Genomic DNA, 20,393 nt, shown 5'->3' with positions numbered 1-20,393 from the left:
ATGTCTTTGCTGGTTAAACTCAGACAAACATTTAATTAAAGCTTTATTGTTTCAAGCGGAGAATATGAACTTAAAAATAAATGTCTTTTTGGCTTATTATGGATTTGGGCAGTTGTATTGGGGTTGTGCTCAACTGCATGTTTATGACAGACACAAAGGCACATACACAATTTTTCATGTGAAATGCATGCTAGAACTAATTTGTTTTGTTTTTCATCCATCGTCTATCTTTCTCCCTCCCTCCCTCTCTCACCTACACAGACTGACTCTGGTAGAAATGTTCTGTGATTATATGCATTTGACAGAGGCATGAAGCCGTATATATCTTGCTGTAGGAGACCCACAGAAAAGTAAGCAAGCTAATTAAGCTAAATTGCTTGAGGGGGTGTAAACCTTGCAGATATATCGCTTCCAATTTGAAGACAGCAGCATGTTTTATAAAATTGTTTATGTAAAAGCTGCATGAAAATGGAAAGATCTGTCTCTTCTCAAGAGGAAGAGTAAAGCAAAATAGAACCGCATCTTAAGACACATACAACTCTAAAGCGCATTGACAACTGTAATGATAATGATAATGCTGATGATTATATTGATGCTGTTAGTGGTGGTTAAGATGATGATGAAGGCAATAAAGACAGTAGACTTTGTCCCAGGAAACATCATAACTATACTGAGGCCTTGTAAAATGTTTTATAGTCATTGCAGGGCATTAATGCATATGCGTATGTTGTAATCTCAGAATTGAATTGCACTTGATTTTGCCCATTAGCGCATTGCATGCGAAATTTCGCCAAACCTACTTGCGTCGAGACTTAGCACATGCTTGCACAAAAATACCAAAATTTTATGGCCACGCCCACTGAATGACTTAAAGCTATAAGACTATATTGCCCATCATATAATCATTGATTGATTTAGGGTTGTTTGTCAAATAAAGACTTTAATGAAACACACTTTGTTTTTGAAAAAAAAAAAAAAAAAGAAACTGCTTCAGGGCTTTCTTTATTTATTTATATTCTGACAAATACATTAAAAATGATTAAACAAACCAAAGAACTTGAGGTTGGATATGATTTTGTTGTTGTTGTTGTTTTCAGTGTGAAGCTGTTCACAAAAATTCACACCAGCGTGTCAAAACTTTTGACTGATGAAAGATAAAAAAATGTAATATTGGGCAACCTACTCAGCATGCCATTCTATATGAATGCTGTTACTAGTAATAAATGTCTTTTAGCATCTACATCCAACAGAGTTTGATGGAAATGTATTGAATATTGATGAAAAAAAAATGCAACAGAAATCAATGATTCTTACAATTAATACAATTACGTATGTCACAGATCATTTTGTCACTAAGCATCATCAAACTGCCACATCTAGAGTAGCGATGATCACATCATGATGAGATGGCCATAATTTATTAGTGTAATGAATAATTTCTTTATATATACATAATAGGAAATGTTGAAATGTTGCCCTTGATTGAAGTTGGAAAAGGAAGCAGAAGAGGAAGAGAAATTAATTCCTTTTTGTTTTACCCTCTAATTTTCTTCTCATTTAAATTCACCCCACCGTAATCCACAAATCATAAACAAGTATCAACGTCACATTTCTTCCATCTTCTCTCTCCACACACACACACAATTTCATAATCTTATTGAAATAGCCTCTAGAGGAGGGTTTTTCATCAAACTGGAAGCAGTCTAGAGAAATCAGACTGTGATTTTGCACAGATCAATCAATCACTCAATCACGTTGTCTGCTGTCCTGTCCTCTACTGGTCTCTCGCAACCCGTCCTGGAAGGGACACAGCACATTTGTTTGATCTCGACAAAATGTTTTTCTGCTTATCAGTGAAAGCAGCTGTGCATCCCAGACAGCGTGCAGCCAGAGAGACTGGACGGCCCCTCTGATGTTTTCATCGCTAAAGCCAGTACACATTACTTGCTCTGTCTCGCGCACTCTCTCTCTTCCCCTTTCTGTCTGTGTGTCTCACTCATTTCTCTCCTTTCTACAATTTCAACTAATAAAGCATGAAAATACACCATGATTTATTTTCCCAATTTAAGCCAACTTGTTCCGTGATGAAGTATGTGTGTATGCAGTTTGCAGCAGTGTGTGTTTGGCTCTAGTCTGTGCTGCATGGTGATGCCATTACAGTAAACAGCATCTGGCAGACACACTTCATAACCCCTTTAAACTGCTGGAGAGAGAAACAGATTACTGAGCTGTAATGAGCTTGTGTGCACATTAGCACCTTGGGCTGTGAGTATACCTACTGTAGCAGACTGTGTGTGTTTGTGTGTAACAAATGAGACCCAAATTTACCCCTTACCCTGTCAGTAACCCTATCCAAACCATAATAAGATAATCTGAAACAAAGCCCCAAAGCCCAAGAACAGAAAATAAGTGATATGGTGTAGTGCAGCAGTCACCAATTATCGGACCCGGGTCCGGACCCCGGCTTGGTTCCATCCGGACCGCGAGACATCATGACATTGACTGACCCATCTCACCGTTTCTGCACTTCAAGTGATCAGCACAACAAAACAATGGAGCTGAACACATCGCAAGCACTCGTGTGTAGATAGCACTTATCTTACAGCACTGTATCCTTGAATATTTTTCTCTATTACAGAACACGCTTCATTTAAACCCTTTCGTTTTCCACGCGCATTGGTAGACGTGGCACTGTGCGCAGATTTTCAGATGCGGTTATTTTAACAACAGTAGGCCATAGCAGAAAAATACAGTGAGCCGTAATATAGATACTGGCATCTTTCGCTAAAAAACACTGCAGAAAACAAAATGAAGCAAAGTGAATTCACCTTCATGTGTCTGAAATGAATCCAACCGTTCAGTTAAACCAGGTTTGTGACAAGACAACGTGCTTCCAGAGCGCCTTTAAAATGTTACAGGTTTTTTTGTCTAAAATTACCTGTATTATGATCAGCATGTTTCAAGTCTTTCACAAACAGATTATGTTTGTGAAAATGAATCACAGATGTCATCATCTCTTGCATAGATGGCACGGAAAAACAACCAGAAATTTGATACTAGTAGTATAGTGGAGCTCTCATGAGAATGTTTCCTATATTTGATATTTATATTCCATTTATAGGCCTACTTAAAGGAATAGTTTACCCAAAAATGAAAATTTGCTGATAATTTACTCACCCTCCATCCAAGATGTATCTGAGTTTCTTTTTTCATCAAAACAGAATTTAAGATTTTTAGGGTTTCATTTCAGGCCTTCTCCTTTAAACAATCCAAGTGAATGTACTCCATTTTTTGAGTGTCCAAAATGCATATTTAGGGTGCATCAAAATAATCCACACGACTCCAGTCGACAAATAAAGTTCTTCTGAACCCAAATGATTGATTATTTTTAGAAACAATATTTATATACTTTTTAACTACAAATGTTCGCTTCCGTACATCTCTATGACGCGCACTCATAAGAGGGATGACGTAAGCTCGTTGGTAAGCTCACGCATTTCGTGGAGGAGGAGGCAGGAAGCGCGTCATTGTTTACAAGAGTAGGAGTGCTGTACAAAAGTTTGCTGTAGATTTGTATTTGTATAAGTGTACTGTTCAAAATGGTCGTTTGGCGTGTGTAACCTTCAGAAACCCCATAGAAAATGCAATATAAACTTTTCATCGATTGCCTATACATGATCATGAGCGATTGAAGCTCAGGCTTATCGCGCTAAACCTGGATATCAGTACACCCCTACATTCTCTCAAATATTGGAGGGTGTGCAGTGAACATTTTACCCCTGAGGATTTCAGACCATCGAAAGAAACAAAGGGTCGATATCTGAATTCATCGGTTGTGCCCGTGCTGTTTTTCCAGCAAACTCAGGTATGTGTGAAAACGTTGTAATTGTCACGCCTCCCTCAGCACTCCGTTCCTCATCACTCAATTTCTAATTCACCACACCTGCACTCAATTCACTCGCTCATCACTGCCTGCATAAATAACTCACCTTCACGCCACTTCATTGTCAAGTCTCACACAAAGGACTCGCAGTGTTTATTTACCTGTCTGTATTTGTTCTTGATCTTTGTTGATATCTGTTTCGTGCTTACCTGTTGTTTTACCTCTTCATCAGTTTGTGAAACTTCTCTTTTGTGTGATATCACCTGTACCATTGATCTAACTGTGTAAATCCTGTGAATCTCAGAAAATGGTCTCACACTTGGTTTCACTAACTACAAATCGTGTGGCTTGAATTCCTGAGAGTCATATAGCCTATATATTTCTGCTAAAGAAAAAGCACAAGTAGATAACGCAACGGCATTGCTACGAAATAAAGGATGGTTATTTACTGCAGTAATGTTTTTATTATTATTATTATTATTAATTGGAAATGATTTTATTTTATTTTATATTGTTTTGAAATGGTTTTGGACTGTTTTGGTTTGTGAACGGCACTTGGTCTATGGTCTGTGCAAGTTTCTCTTGTAAACAATGACGTGCTTCCTGCCTCCTCCTCCACGTGATGCGTGAACTTACCAACGAGCTTACGTCATCCCTCTCACGAGCGCTTCACAGAGATGTATGGAAGCGAACATTTGTAGTTAAAAAGTATATAAATATTGTTTTGTTTCTAAAAATAATCAATTGTTTGGGTTCAGAAGAACTTTATTTGTCGACTGGAGTCGTGTGGATTATTTTGATGCACCCTAAATATGCATTTTGGACCGTAAAAAAATGGAGTACATTCACTTGCATTGTTTAAAGGAGGAGGCCTGAAATGAAATCCTAAAAATCTTAAATTATGTTTTGATGAAGAAAGAAACTCAGATACATCTTGGATGGCCTGAGGATGAGTAAATTATCAGCAAATTTTCATTTTTGGGTGAACTATTCCTTTAACTTTAGCTAACAGTATTTTTAAGCTTTACTATTGTGATGTGCATTGTTTGTTGTTGGTAGATTTTCACTTTAAGAAAAATATAAAAATGGTCCATTCAAACTTTTACATTTTTTTCTATACTCACTACTGACACCATGTAAGATATTGTCCGGACCTTTGCTGGGAAGGAAATGTAAAGACCGGACCTCTTGGAACTTTAATTGAGTACCGCTGTTGTAGTGGTTAAAGCTCAGGGCTGGTAACAAGAAGGATGCAGCTGCGCTGAATGCCCATGAGTCATTACCATTGTGCCTTTGAGCGAACCACTTATCCCTAGGTTCCTCCAGGGGAACTGTCATTGTCCCCAAATAGTATTTGTGCACTTACAATTTTTTTTAATGTCATTGCATGATAAATATTAAACTAAATGGAACAAATTTGCAAACAAGTAAAGGCTTTGTTCAGTCTTGGACAGTGGCTCCACATGTTTAAAATTAGCTTTCTTGAAAAAAAACTACCATGTAATCTTAAATACCATTAAAAACTTAAACTTATTAAGTAGAGGCAACCTAATTGAATTGAGTAAACCCAACTATATTAGATATGTTGGATTAACTCAAATGAGTCACTGATTGACTAGTTAGTACAGTGAATGCTAGCATGCTAATGCTAACACTATGCTATTATTAGAATAGCAACTACTCAATGAGTAAAGCAATATAGAGCCTTCTCAGCATCTACCTGTCCTCAAGCTAAGCATAAGCTTCACTCTTCACCATGATGGTAACCCCAAAACACCAACATAAAATAAACTCTTATAAATCTCAATACAACAAAACATTAAACACTACAAGTGAGCAAGGGAGGATTCAGTTAAACTGACAAAAGTGAAATATATTTATTTTTTGAGTGTAGCTTGACCTTTTCGTAGCTTGACCTTTTCTCAGAGCTAACTTCATTTTTGCATTTTTGAAATTACTTTTAACTGACTGGTCTCAATGTGATTTTTAGTGGATGTATGAAAGCAGATTTCCTCAAGTTCACACAGATGCCCTAACAGAGTAACCACAAATGTAGCTCATCATATAAACTATGGACATATGTGACAACTAGAGTGTGTCAAAATACTTTTGTCTTTATTTTATATTTATATTTTATTGAAAACTTATCAAACCCCAAATACTAACAAACCTAACAAACCCCCCAAATACTTCTTGAGGCCACTGTGTTTCTCATTTTCTTGCATACTAGAAAATGACCTGCTTACTTCATTTGTGTGTCTTCTTCTCTTCCTCTCAGTTTCTAGGGGAGGTCCTGGAAAATGCTGTGGGCGTGGTGGTGGCTAATTTGACAGTGAGGGACAAGGATCAGCCTCACACACCCAACTGGAATGCTGTTTATAGGATTGTGGGAGGAGATCCAATGGGTCATTTCGCCATACGCACTGATGAGATCACCAATGACGGCAGGGTCATGGTAGTTAAGGTGGGTTTGTCTACTTGGTTACATTGTCATACAACTTTTTCAGGTCATGGACCTCTTGATGAGACAGAGCAGAGACCCACTGTTACATAATGAATCAATTTGAGTGTTGCATTGTAGGCCTGGCCTCTAATAAAATGCATACAGTGTTAATTTTGTCGACAAAATTACTGACAATTTTTTTTTTTATTATTATTGATTTCATCAACGATAACAAATATGAGACAAAAAGATGCATCATGACGATAATTAAATTAGATTAATTCAAACATACTGTTGACGGAAATATGATGAGAAAAACAAGGATAGTGACAGCGATCTCATCATTGGCAATCTCGTCGGTCGGGGGCAGATTACAAGTTGCCACACCCCTCCTGTCCCACCCCCGCACCCCCAGCTGATGGCACCAAAGGTGACTGCCTAGTTTGCCTATGCTTAGAAATGGGCAAAGCCAAAAAAATTATCCTTATTGATGTGCAGACTCATTTACATTACATTTGAATTTTATAATAAAGAGCCCATATTATGCTAATTTGCAGGTTCATAATTTTATTTTGGGGGTCTACTAGAATAGGTTTACATGCTTTAATGTTCCAAAAACACATAATTTTTCTCATACTGTACATTTCTTTTCCCCTCTTTTCATACTCTGGCTGAAACGCTCTGATTTAAGTCCTGTCTCTTTAAAGCCCCCCTTTCCGAAAAGCCCAGTCTGCTCTGACTGGTTAGCTGGCCTAGTCTGTTGTGACTGGTCAGCCGTGTAGAGCAGGGGTCGGCAACCTTTTTGACATGGAGTGCCATTTTTTATTTTCCTGGTCAATGGCTGTGCAAAAAACATGCAAATGTATATGATTTTCCCCTTGTAAAAATGTTTCTATTTTGCATGTTTCTAATTTAATCATTTATTTTTCATTACAAATTATATTAAACAGTTTGAGTGAAAATTTTGTGCAAAACCCGATGATATAATTATGATATAATCATGATCCTGCATGTGAATTTTCAGAGCATCTAAAATGCTTTAATGAAAGAAAACCTGTCCTTTTGTGTTATGAGTTAACAAAGGTAATGTCACAAATTTGCTTATTTGATGACTGATCATGAAATTGTGTGGAATCATAAATATTTCTTATATTATGTCACTGTAATCATTTAATCACTAGCACGCAAGCAATAGCGAGAGAGGAGCAGGCTATTTTATTTATATGATGTTTTTCGCACCTGCATTCCAATCTACATCTTGATGTAGCCTAATCCATTCTCATGATCACGCAGCGTGTTTTCATCAGATGAATGGAAGGCTAAACAGTATTAAAGTGTGACGAGACTCGCTTTATTTCAGTTATTCGCACCTGCAAAATCCTAAAACTTTATTTCCAGGTTTAATTTATATTTTGAATAGACTCAGATTTTTGAACCCCACCATGTGGGTTTATGTTTTCTCTTTTAATCGTTTAATGTAATTTTGAATGTCCATGGTTTAAGGAGGGTGTACCTGTATGCTGGGTTTGAAATCTCAAGGATTAATTGTGGGGTTTTTCTTATTGCATTACCTGTTGTTCTGAAAGCAAAAAGAAACAAATGAAACACGGAATGTAAGCTGTCATCCACACAGCCTGACTGAAGCAAAGCGGGCGCATTTACTCAGAAAGTGATTAACAGAAAGTGAAGCGTGACCTGCTCGTGATGTGCAAATGGCTTGCACGAGCTGCACTAGTCTGATGAGTATACTGCAGTCTCGTCACATTTTAACTTTGTGTTTAACCTTCCATTCAGCTCATGAAAACACACTGCGTGATCATGAGGAAGGATTACATCAAGATGAAGATTGGAATGCAGGTGCGGAATTTATGTAAATAAAATAGTCTATTCCTCTCTCACCGTTGCTGGCATGCCAGTGATTACCCCTCCGCGTGCCATAGGTTGCCGACCCCTGGTGTAGAGCGTGTGTCGGAAATGTAACGCCCCTTACCATAACCGAGTTTCAGCTGAGCAGCTGTAAACACTACTATAACTATGGTAACAGTGGCATCGGTTTTTGCCATACCAGCTCTAGCCCGAGTCTGATAATGAATGAAATAATGCAAGTTTGGAAGAACAAGCTGATCAACCCGAACCACATTCGCAAGCACAACTTGATCAGGATGTTTCACAGTGGTAAGTTTTAATTTAGTAACTTTCTACACTGTTGATTATTGTGAACCTAACAAAGCTTCAAATAGAAGACACGTAATGCATCTAAATTAGTCATCTTTTGCTGGAATGGATGTAGCCGAACTTTTTTCACCAGAGCTATGAATGGAGAACAGAGGCTTACTCCCGGTTAGCGAGCAGGTTAGCCGTGGACTACCGTGGATAGCAGCCGTAACATTACAGCTTGTAATTATATAATTATATAAGACTCTTGAGATCAACCATTTTGTTACACAGTTTTAGGTGAAAGCCGGCCCAGAGCTGAATAGTAAACCCTTACCAAAACAATAATATTACATAGCAAGTTAGCCAAGCACTACCGTGGATTGCAGATGTAAAATGACTGTTTGTAAAAATAAATCTATCTCCACACTTGATCACTATTCATGATAGTATGAAAAGACAAACAATCTTCATAATTCTACACAGTTCTAATGTAGGTAAAAGTGGGCCTGCAGCTGATTAGCAAAACTATTTTAACACAATAATTAGCTAGCAGGTTAGCAGAGGCCTACAACAATGCACTGGGTGTACACCATAGCTACAACACAAAACTCTGCATTTGAACTCTCAGTAGCAGATAAAACCACAAATAATCAAGCATACTTACAGGTTGTGATCCTGAAGCGCCAGATTGTCCCAACAAAGTGGGAACTGCACCATCTTTTAGAAGTAACCGTCTTGAAAATCCGGCACTGGTTGTGGTTGTACTGCTGAGGAATAGTGGTAAAAATAACCACTGATTCTTCAATTCGTCTGCCTTTAGAAGTCCAAACAAAGAGGTTTTGCTTTCGCAGTGAAGAAAACAGCATCTTCTTGACATGGCGACAACACTAACCTAACTCATCCTGGCCTCGGCTATACAGTAACTATGTTTGTTTGAGGGCGGGCCAAAGTAGCCCTTAGGTGGGCAATATGCAAATGTGTTATATAGTTACGTAGATACTTTACGGAAGAAATGGCTGGACTACAAACCAGCCGTTTCTTGTAGTTCTTGAGCAGTGTTGTCTATGGGAGAGTATAACTCCCTTTTGTGTGGACGTTGTGCTTTGTAACTTTGCAGACCTTTTACAAGCACAAACAGCTATATTCCACACTAAAGGAAAGGTAAAATCCCAAAAAGCATAATAGGGCCTCTTTAATAATTCAATTATGTATATTTATACATTTTAATATGGGAGGTATAATGAAATATTAACCTGAATTTAGCTTCTCAATTTTTGTTTGGCTTATTGTTGTATTTTCATTTTGCCAAAAAAAAATTTTTGAGATCAAACAATAACAATTGTTGAACCCCGTAGATGGTTTTTTGTTTGCCCTTTAGAACCTTCACTCAAACTCTTTCTTTAACTGAGAGAATAAGAGTTAGTATCTGAACTAAACTGAAGTGTAAGTCATGTGTGGATGCATATGCCAGACACATCATCGGAGGTGAGCTTCCCTTACTCCAGAACATCTACACCAGGCAGTGTGTGAAAAAGCTCAATCATCAAAGAGTCCAGCCACCCGAGCCATGGGCTGCTCTCACTGCTACCATCAGGCAGGTGGTATCGCAGCATCAGGACCCGCACCAGTCGACTTCATGACAGCTTCTTACCCCAAGCGATCAGACTTTTGAAATCTTGATCTCTCACGATCAATATACATCAGCACTGCTCTTTATTAATCTCACAATGGACTGTCATAAATTATATTTTCTCTTAACAACACACTGGCAACTGACTATCAACCGACAGCCTGAATGTCAGTACAAAACAATACAACCTACAGTATATTTTATATATATATTATTTTTATTGTATACTGTGTATTCTATATTGTGTTATTCTATACTATTTGTATATTGTGTTGTGTGTAATTATGTGTATATTAGTTTTGTAATTGTGTTGTGTAAATCTGATGTTTATTGTAGATTGGTATATGTTTCATCACTGTCATGACTTCTATGTTGCTCAGAACTGCACCCAAGACTTTCACCCACTGTTGCACTTGTGTATATGGTTGAGTGACAATAAAGTGATTTGATTTGATATGCTTGTGTGTGAACGTGTTTGTTTGGTCATTTACATGGCATGTGTGTGAGAGAGAGTGATATAAACCCTCGGCACACACAATAAAATGATTCCATCCTCTCCGGAAGTGTAACAGGGCTTTTCTTGTCACACATTATGGCTCACAGTAAACACTGCCACCCACGGAACAGCTGATCCTCTCATGCTCGTCTCACAACTCTTCCTAACCTTTACTCTAAGGTTCACTTTTCCTCCCAACTCAAACTGAGTGACTTTCTGTCCTTCTACAAAGGAACAGAAAGTACTAACTACTTTTGGAGTTTGTAATGCCATTAAGCCTGACAGTGGTTGAAAAGTTCTATGTCTTTTATTAAAATGCTTCTGTCAGTGATTATTTGTAGGCCCAGTTCAAAAATCACCTTTATATATATATATATATATATATATATATATATATATATATATATATATATATTATTATTATTATTATTATTATTATTATTATTATTATTTATTTTTATTTTTTTCTTTGCCATAATAGGTCAATTAAAGTTCAGAGAGATAACCTAGGATCTTCTGATTGTATCTGCTAACTTTATAGCAACCAGGACAGGAGACTTGAAGGTTAAAGGGACTGTTTACACAAAAACTAAAATCCTGTCATCATTTACTCTCCCTCTGGCTGTTTCAGTGTAATCTGAAATGAAACAGGATATTCAACATAAACAATGTAGAGAGGGACTTGCTTTATTCCATTGGAATTGTTTGGGTTGGGGGGAAAAAAGGCATTACATATGAGAATGGTGGCAGGTGGTTGAAATGGAGAGGTTGAAAAAAATCCTTGTTGAACTCATATACATAGAGCCCAAATCAAGTATGGCAACACGTTTATATGATATGTGGCAAACCTCATTGTTCACAATTTTTGTATCATGAAATCATGATGTTTGGTGTCGAGACATGCAAGAGGCAATGAGGTATAATAATGGTAAATAACAACTTAAATTTCAGTCTGTTCATCATACAGTATGTCTTCAGAAGACTTGGAGTATTATGCGCAAGTCAGATGGGATAATTTTATGACAATTTTTTTTTATGTAAGTCACTTTCAGCTGGTATTGCCTGGGAATCAATAATGCGAAATGCTAATTTTGTATTCTGCATGCAAGTTTGAGACAACATTATGGTGACTAAATAATGACCATTTATTCTAAATAATGATCATTTTTGGGTGGACTATTCTTTTAACCCTATTTGTGTGTTCCTTGACCATTAGAGTTTGAGAATGTGCCGCATTCTCTCCATACTGCATAAAATAAATGCTGGTGAAGGTAACAATTCTTGCCTTTGAAAGTTTAAGGAACATAACAACTGCAATATATTTGCCTCTCTCCTCTGATGTGTGTTTGTTGTGTGTTGTTCTTACGGGCAGCCTGTGGACTATGAGCGCAATGGAGCCTTCATGCTGACAGTGGTGGTCTCAAACCAGGCTCACCTGTCCAGTGGCATACCCTCCTCCCTGTCCTCCACGGCTGGGGTTACTATCACAGTGCTGGATGTCAATGAAGCCCCTGTCTTCCCATCCAACCCTAAAATCATCCGTTTTGAAGAAGGTGTTCCTGCTGAAACCACCCTCGTTACCTTCGCTGCACTGGATCCCGACCGCTTCATCCAACAGACTATCAGGTAGAGAGAAATGTCTAAATGACAGGAAATACCTTTGTCTGTCAGTTTAAAGCTGTCTAGATGTCTATCTGACTGATTGACTGTGTAACTGTCAATCCACAATCCATTTACACTCATACTCACTCAAATACACACACACACACACACACACACACAAGTGCACAGGCACACATCACCTCAATGATTGAAACCTTATTTTTGTCCTGACATTTCTTAGCTAAATATAAGTCTAATTAAAATACTGTTACGTAATTTTTTAATGAAAGTTTCAGAGTTAAGAGTCTTTGAATGACTCTGACTCCGTGATTGCTGTAAATGTTTTTAATAAAGTACACATTAGCTAAGTGACACATATCAAGACCAAACCAAGTTCTGGCTTTGTCAGCCTTATACAAAAAAGCAATCCATTTAATGGGTTGCAATATTTAAATGATCACAATGTTCTAAATATTACAACCCATGTTTACTGAAGTTTATTTATAATTTATTTTAATGTTTGGTTAGCTGAACAATTATTAGATATTAAACAGTATAATCCATTGAACACACTGTCCTCACAGCATCGTTGTCATTCACCAAAAAATTTAATATGTTGTCTACCATGACTAAGATCTATAAGCCACAAAAGGCTAAGGGCGTTTTTAGGCAAAAAACTATGTACTATAGTAGTACAGTAAAACACACCAATGTTCAATAATCTGTTATATTTATTATTAATAATTATAAGAAACCTTCCAAGTAATATAAATTAAATTGTGACGTCACACTGCAGGCATTCGTGCTTCCGGGTTCTTTTGAGCAGCAGCTTTCAAATGTGAATTTAAACAGAGCTGCAGTTTTAATTATTTTTAAGCATTATATAATGTTAGAATGTGTGTTATGTTAATAATATTATTAAAAGTTATTATAAAGTGATATATATAGTTTACAGTTGTCACGTTCTGTCTCCCTCATGTTTACACTGGACTCTTATTTTGAAGTTTCCCTCTGGACTCCATTTCCCACAGTGCACTGCCCTCATCACCTCCATTTGTTCCACATCATCCTCACCTGTCTTCAGTCCCCTCATTAGTTGTTGTGTGTATATACAGGTGCTGGTCATATAATTAGAATATCATCAAAAAGTTGATTTATTTCACTAATTCCATTCAAAAAGTGAAACTTGTATATTATATTCATTCATTACACACAGACTGATATATTTCAAATGTTTATTTCTTTTAATTTTGATGATTATAACTGACAACTAAGGAAAATCCCAAATTCAATATCTCAGAAAATTAGAATATTGTGAAAAGGTTCAATATTGAAGACACCTGGTGCCACACTCTAATCAGCTAATTAACTCAAAACACCTGCAAAGGCCTTTAAATGGTCTCTCAGTCTAGTTCTGTATGCTACACAATCATGGGGAAGACTGCTGACTTGACAGTTGTCCAAAAGACGACCATTGACACGTTGCACAAGGAGGGCAAGACACAAAAGGTCATTGCAAAAGAGGCTGGCTGTTCACAGAGCTCTGTGTCCAAGCACATTAATAGAGAGGCGAAGGGAAGGAAAAGATGTGGTAGAAAAAAGTGTACAAGCAATAGGAATAACCGCACCCTGGAGAGGATTGTGAAACAAAACCCATTCAAAAATGTGGGGGAGAACCACTACGCACAGACGTATGCAAGACATGGGTTTCAGCTGTCGCATTCCTTGTGTCAAGCCACTCTTGAACAACAGACAGCGTCTGAAGCGTCTCGCCTGGGCTAAAGACAAAAAGGACTGGACTGCTGCTGAGTGGTCCAAAGTTATGTTCTCTGATGAAAGTAAATTTTGCATTTCCTTTGGAAATCAGGGCCCCAGAGTCTGGAGGAAGAGAGGAGAGGCACACAATCCATGTTGCTTGAGGTCCAGTGTAAAGTTTCCACAGTCAGTGATGGTTTGGGGTGCCATGTCATCTGCTGGTGTTGGTCCACTGTGTTTTCTGAGGTCCAAGGTCAACGCAGCCGTATACCAGGAAGTTTTAGAGCACTTCATGCTTCCTGCTGCTGACCAACTTTATGGAGTTGCAGATTTCATTTTCCAACAGGACTTGGCACCTGCACACAGTGCCAAAGCAACCAGTATCTGGTTTAAGGACCATGGTATCCCTGTTCTTAACTGGCCAGCAAACTCGCCTGACCTTAACCCCATAGAAAATCTATGGGGTATTGTGAAGAGGAAGATGCGATATGCCAGACCCAACAATGCAGAAGAGCTGAAGGCCACTATCAGAGCAACCTGGGCTCTCATAACACCTGAGCAGTGCCACAGACTGATCGACTCCATGCCACGCCGCATTGCTGCAGTAATTCAGGCAAAAGGAGCCCCAACTAAGTATTGAGTGCTGTACATGCTCATACTTTTCATGTTCATACTTTTCAGTTGGCCAAGATTTCTAAAAATCCTTTCTTTGTATTGGTCTTAAGTAATATTCTAATCTGAGATACTGAATTTGGGATTTTCCTTAGTTGTCAGTTATAATCATCAAAATTAAAAGAAATAAACATTTGAAATATATCAGTCTGTGTGTAATGGATGAATATAATAAGTTTCACTTTTTGAATGGAATTAGTGAAATAAATCAACTTTTTGATGATATTCTAATTATATGACCAGCACCTGTATACCCTCCAGTTTTGTTCAGTGTTTGTCAGTTCTTGTCCATGTTATGCTTGTGTAAGTTTGTTGTTTTGGTTTATGGCACTCTGTATTGTTATATATCGTCTTCATTAAAAAGCCTGCAAATAGCCCCTTGCCTTCATCTTCTCGACCACAAGTTGTGACAGAAGAACTGACCCAACAAGATGGATCTGCCAGCAATTCGTCTCCTCTTCATCACACAGGAGGATCGTTCCCTCGAGGACCATACTCTTGAGTTTTTAGATCTGGCTCACCTAACCCACTACCCAGACGATTGCCTATGTACTTTTCTACTATGTCAGACTCAACATCGTGATTAAGGCCAAGTTGTCTGGGGAGGGTCCTCAAGGGAACTTCGCTAAATATGTGGAGTGGGTGCTGGTAAGCTGTGACTCGCCATTCACCGTCTGCCCTGCTGAGGACAATGCCAGCCCCATTCCAGAGCCCAACCAAACATCAGCCTTGCCCCCAACAGACCTAAAGCCAGAGCCCACCACAGACTCAGCGACCATTGCGGAGTCTGACCAGGTGCGAGAGCCGGCACCAGTGTCCATCCCAGAGGGCATACTAGTTGAGTTTGAGGGCATTGAGTGGAGCCCCGCCCATACTCCCACCACTGTGAGCGAGCTGAGACCAGTCCCTACTAAATTACTTGATGGTTTTGAAATAATCTGTCCCATGAATCTAGGGGTAACCATCGACAACAGACTAAATTTCAGACCACATCTCAAAGACTGCAAGATCATGTAGATTTACACTCTACAATATCAGAAAGATAAGACCCTTCCTCTCTGAACATGCCACACAACTGCTTGTCCAGTCACTTGTCATAACTAGACTGGACTACTGTAACGCTCTCATTGCATGCCTCCCTGCATATGCAAATGATCCAGAGTGCAGCAGCATGTCTGGTCTTTAATGAACCAAAGAGAGCACATGTTACACCACTCCTTGTCTCTCTCCACTGGCTGTCGGTTGATGCACGTATCAAATTCAAGGCTCTAATGCTGGCATACAGAACAGTCACAGGGTCTGCTCCAGCATACCTAAAATCATTTATGCAGAGCTACGCGCCCACTAGAAGCCTGCGGTCAGCTAAGGAATGTTGCCTTGTTGTACCAACACAAAGAGGCACCAAAACACTTTCCCGGACTTTCAGCTTCATTGTACAACATTGGTGGAATGACCTTCCCAACTCCATTCGTGAAGCTGACTCACTCTGTCTTCAAAAAACGACTAAAAACGACTTTTCCATGAGCACTTAACCAGTCATTAAAAAAAAAAAAAAAAATTCCTGTTGCACTTTATTCTGTTTTGAATACTATTATGATGCTAGTGAAACTTTGTAATGCATCACTTTTCATACCACTGTCTCCTTAAGATGATTCGCTTATGTTTTCCTCTTTTGTAAGTCGCTTTGGATAAAAGCATCTGCCAAATGAATAAATATAAATGAGTCTCCAGTCACCACTAATCCCATCTAGTTTCCAAGTCTCCTCATCTCTGCTGTTCCCTCCCACTCCCTCCTCCTCTGCCAAGGCCATCCAATTCCTCAGCCCCATCTCCGCAGGCTCCCTTCAACCCCTCGACACCTTCCAAGGCTCCTCCCTCCTCTGATCAGCCGGTTCCCTTCAAGTCACAGGCTCAACCATCAGCCCCGGTGACTCCACAGACAAGGGGATCTGTCTACCCTTCACACTCTGAACCCTGAACTCCGCCTTGGCCCTCCGATCCCTCTTCACCTCCACTCTGCATCCCCTCGTCTCCACTGTGGGCCGTCAGCCTGTCGGCATCACCGGGGTCCCTCCAGCTCCGCCTTGGTCAGTTGGTCACCTGGCTCAACCTTCAGCTTCACCAGGGTCCTCCGATCCCCCAGCTCTGCCTCGGTCCTCCGAGCCTCCGACTACGCTCCGGGCACTAGGATCCCCAGTTCCAACCCTCGAGCCTCTCACGGCTCCACCTTCCATGACTCTGCCTTCCCCGTCTCTGCCTTCCATGGCTCCGCCCCAGAGTCTTCACTGGATCCACCTTCTACGGCTCTACCTCCTTTGACTCTGTCCCTCGAGCTTTCCATGGCTCCACCTTCCTTGGCTCTGCCTCATGACTCATTCTCCCAGGCCTCCTGATTCTGTCCCTGCCCTGTGGCCTCCTCCCAGGCCTCCTGATTCTGTCCCTGCCCTGTGGCCACCTCCCAGGCCTCCTGATCCTTTCTCTGCCCTGTGGCAGGAGGTAAACTCCTGATGCTTTCCCAGCTCTGAGGCCTCCCCCCAGGCCTCCATTTGTTCCACATCATCCTCACCTGTCTTCAATCCCCTCATTAGTTGTGGTGTGTGCGTGCGTGCGTGTGTGTGTGCGTGCGTGCGCTCCAGTTTTGTTCAATGTTTGTCAGTTCTCGCCCGTGTTATGCTTGTGTAAGTTTGTTTTGGTTTATGGTACTCTGTATTGTTATATATCGTTTTCATCTTCTCGACCACAAGTTTTGACAACAGTGAATAAATTATGCTTTCTGAACTATTTTTAAACTAGTTTTAACAAGTTTAAACTTGTTTCAAAAGGCCTGTATGATTATGTCGGACATGTAACAGGTTGATAAATGCACATCCTCACATGCTTAACACACTTCTAAAGCCTCAGCAATGTGGCATATAAAAATTAAAACTACCATCAGATATGCATCTTTACTGGTTACATTTTAAACCCACACAGAGTAAATAATAATATATGGCTTCAATATCATCATATCCCACATTCAAATTTGTGAAATTCCTTCCTGAAAAGTTGCAGTCTGCCAACTGCGGGTCAACTGTGTCTAATAGAGCAGATACGATAACAATAAAGGCAATGCATGATGTATGTTAAAGTTTTTCTGGATCCAACAATCCTGATGGAAATTTAAAGTAGCCCAAATAATTACTGATTTGAACAAAATGCCCATTAAAGCTATTTTCTGCAATGCCAAAAGAACCTGGAAGTACCGGAGCTGAGCGTTTGTTTTTAAACAGTAACTTCTATAGTGCATTAGCCTGTAGGCTCTTTATGGTTGACACTGTGTGCATTTATAGTTGTTTCACAGCAGCCTCAAACACAGCTCATCCAATCAGAATTTTGATTCCGGATTATTCTTTTTTACAATCTAGAATTTTCTGCCAACTTGGTTCACTTTTTTTAGTTTTCTGCTGAATCAAGCTTGCATTTAAATTCAGAGTTCCCTATCTGTCACTCACTCGATGTTGGTGTCGATGTAGTGACACTAGGGGTCACTCTTGGGAGCCCGAGACACCTCTGGTCTTTGATAAAAGGCCAATGAAAATTGGCGAGTGGTATTTGCATGCCACTCCCCCGAACATACGGGTATAAAAGGAGCTGGTATGCAACCACTCATTCAGATTTTCTCTTCGAAGCTGAACGGTCATGCTCATTGAGCTGAATAGCACTGTTCATTCACCTCTGCTGGATCTGACGGTGCATTTCAGCGGCTTCTCCCTCCTCTGCACTGGTGCACTGCAGAGAACGCCCCTGGGCGCTTCGGCAGAAAAACTAGAGAGTATATTTTCTAAAAGAGTGTTTTTCCCCTCTAAAAGAGTATATTTCTCTAAAAGAGCGCACACACGGAACGTCTTTTTAAAGACGCGTCTTTCTAAAGATGCCTTTCCGTTCGTGTGTTATTCCTGGTTGCGGTCGTTTTTTCTCAACTTCGGATGGTCATGATCGCTGTCTTTCGTGTCTGGGCGCGACCCCCACACGGAGGCAGCGTTTATGAATGGTTCATGTTCTCACTGCGAGAACATGACCATGGCAACATTGCGGTCGCGGCTTGCTTTCGTAAGGAAGCAAGCCACCCCAGTGGCTCCCCGCTTTGGTCCTCCTACCTACGGGTATGAGGTCAGCGCGGCTGGCGCTGGGGGCGATTTGAGGACCTCAATGGGATCGCCTCCACCGGGTATCCCCCCGCGGACCTCCCATTCCCCAGCACGCTCGTCTGCCCCAATCGGGCTTCCAGATGAGTTCGCTGGCTCATCGCACGGCGAGTCTGGCTTCTTGTTCGAGGCCCGCAAAGATGATGAGCTCTCGAGCGCAGCATCGGAGAGCGGGCTTGTCCAGTCAGACGCAGAAGCCTCAGCTGGGCTTCCCCCTTCTGGGACGGTCGGCCAGTTACAGGCCGATGCCGAAATGACGGACATGCTTTCCCGGGCGGCCGCGAGCGTCGGGCTAGAGTGGAACCCTCCACTCTCCCCTGAACCCTTGCGGCTTGATGATTGGTTTCTGGGCTCACGGCGCCGCTCAAACCAGCCGCGCCCCGCTCCAGTGCCATTCTTCCTGGAGGTGCATGAGGAGCTGACGAAGTCGTGGGAGGCACCTTTTACTGCCCGACCCCGACTCCGCAGTTCCCCCGCTCTCACTACCCTCGATGGCGGGGTGGCCAGGGGCTATACGGCGATTCCCCCGGTGGATAAGGCGCTCGCAGTGCACTTATGCCCGCAGAGCGCCGCCACCTGGCGTGGATGCCCTAAGCTCCCCTCCAAGCCCTGTAGGCTCACGTTGTCCCTGATGGCCAAGGCCTACAGCGCTGCTGGACAAGCCGCCTCTGCCCTGCACGCTATGGCTCACCTGCAGGTCCACCAAGCCAAGGCACTGAAAGAACTGCACGAGGGTAGTTCCGCCCCAGATTTGATGCAGGAACTGCGCTCGGCGACCGACCTTGCCCTCCGGGCGACGAAGGTCATGGCACGGTCTCTCAGGTGGACGATGGCCACACTAGTGGTCCAGGAGCACCACCTGTGGCTCAACCTGGTCGAGATGGGCGAGGCCGACAAGACACGGTTCCTTGCTGCCCCCATTTCCCAGGCGGGCCTATTCGGCGGCACCTCGCGCTCCGCCCTGCCGCAAGGCCCCACCTGCCGGTACGTCCGACGACGTTGTCCCCTTGGTCCCCCTCGCACGGAATTTGGACGCATGGCTTGCGCTTCCCAATCCATTGCGGTGGTTGATCCAGACCGTCCAACTCGGCTACGTGATTCAGTTCGCCAGGCACCCGCCCAGGTTCAGCGGTATTCACTTCACCTTTGTCAAGGGTGAAAAAGCTGTTACCCTGTGCACGGAAATCGCTACCCTCCTACGGAAGGGCACGATAGAACCTGTCCCTCCAGCCGAGATGAAGAAAGGGTTTTACAGCCCCTACTTCATCGTACCAAAGAAAGGCGGTGGGTTGCGGCCAATCTTGGACCTGCGAGTACTGAACCGGGCTTTACACAGACTCCCGTTCAAGATGCTGACGCAAAGACGCATTTTAGCGAGCGTCCGGCATCAAGATTGGTTCGCGGCGGTAGACCTGAAGGACGCGTATTTTCACGTCTCGATCCTTCCTCGACACAGACCCTTCCTGCGGTTCGTGTTCGAGGGTCGGGTGTATCAGTACAAAGTCCTCCCTTTCGGCCTGTCCCTGTCTCCTCGCGTCTTTACGAAGATCGCAGAGGCTGCCCTTGCCCCG

General features: G+C 41.4%; 1 protein-coding gene across 1 annotated transcript in view; it reads left to right on the top strand.

Annotated features, from left to right (window-relative positions):
• The window catches only part of LOC127428278 (cadherin-4-like), a 340,076-nt gene that overhangs the window by 299,415 nt on the left and 20,268 nt on the right, over positions 1-20,393 (top strand). The window contains exons 10-11 of the mRNA XM_051676519.1: positions 6,162-6,347; positions 11,982-12,235. Of these exons, the coding sequence (XP_051532479.1) occupies positions 6,162-6,347; positions 11,982-12,235 (440 nt within the window). The remainder of the gene's footprint in view (positions 1-6,161; positions 6,348-11,981; positions 12,236-20,393) is intronic.

Source organism: Myxocyprinus asiaticus, chromosome 37 (assembly GCF_019703515.2).
Source record: "Myxocyprinus asiaticus isolate MX2 ecotype Aquarium Trade chromosome 37, UBuf_Myxa_2, whole genome shotgun sequence".
NCBI classification, from domain to species: Eukaryota; Metazoa; Chordata; class Actinopteri; order Cypriniformes; family Catostomidae; genus Myxocyprinus; species Myxocyprinus asiaticus.
The sequence above is the reverse complement of the archived record's forward strand: the minus strand, read 5'-3'. Positions and strand labels throughout refer to the sequence as shown.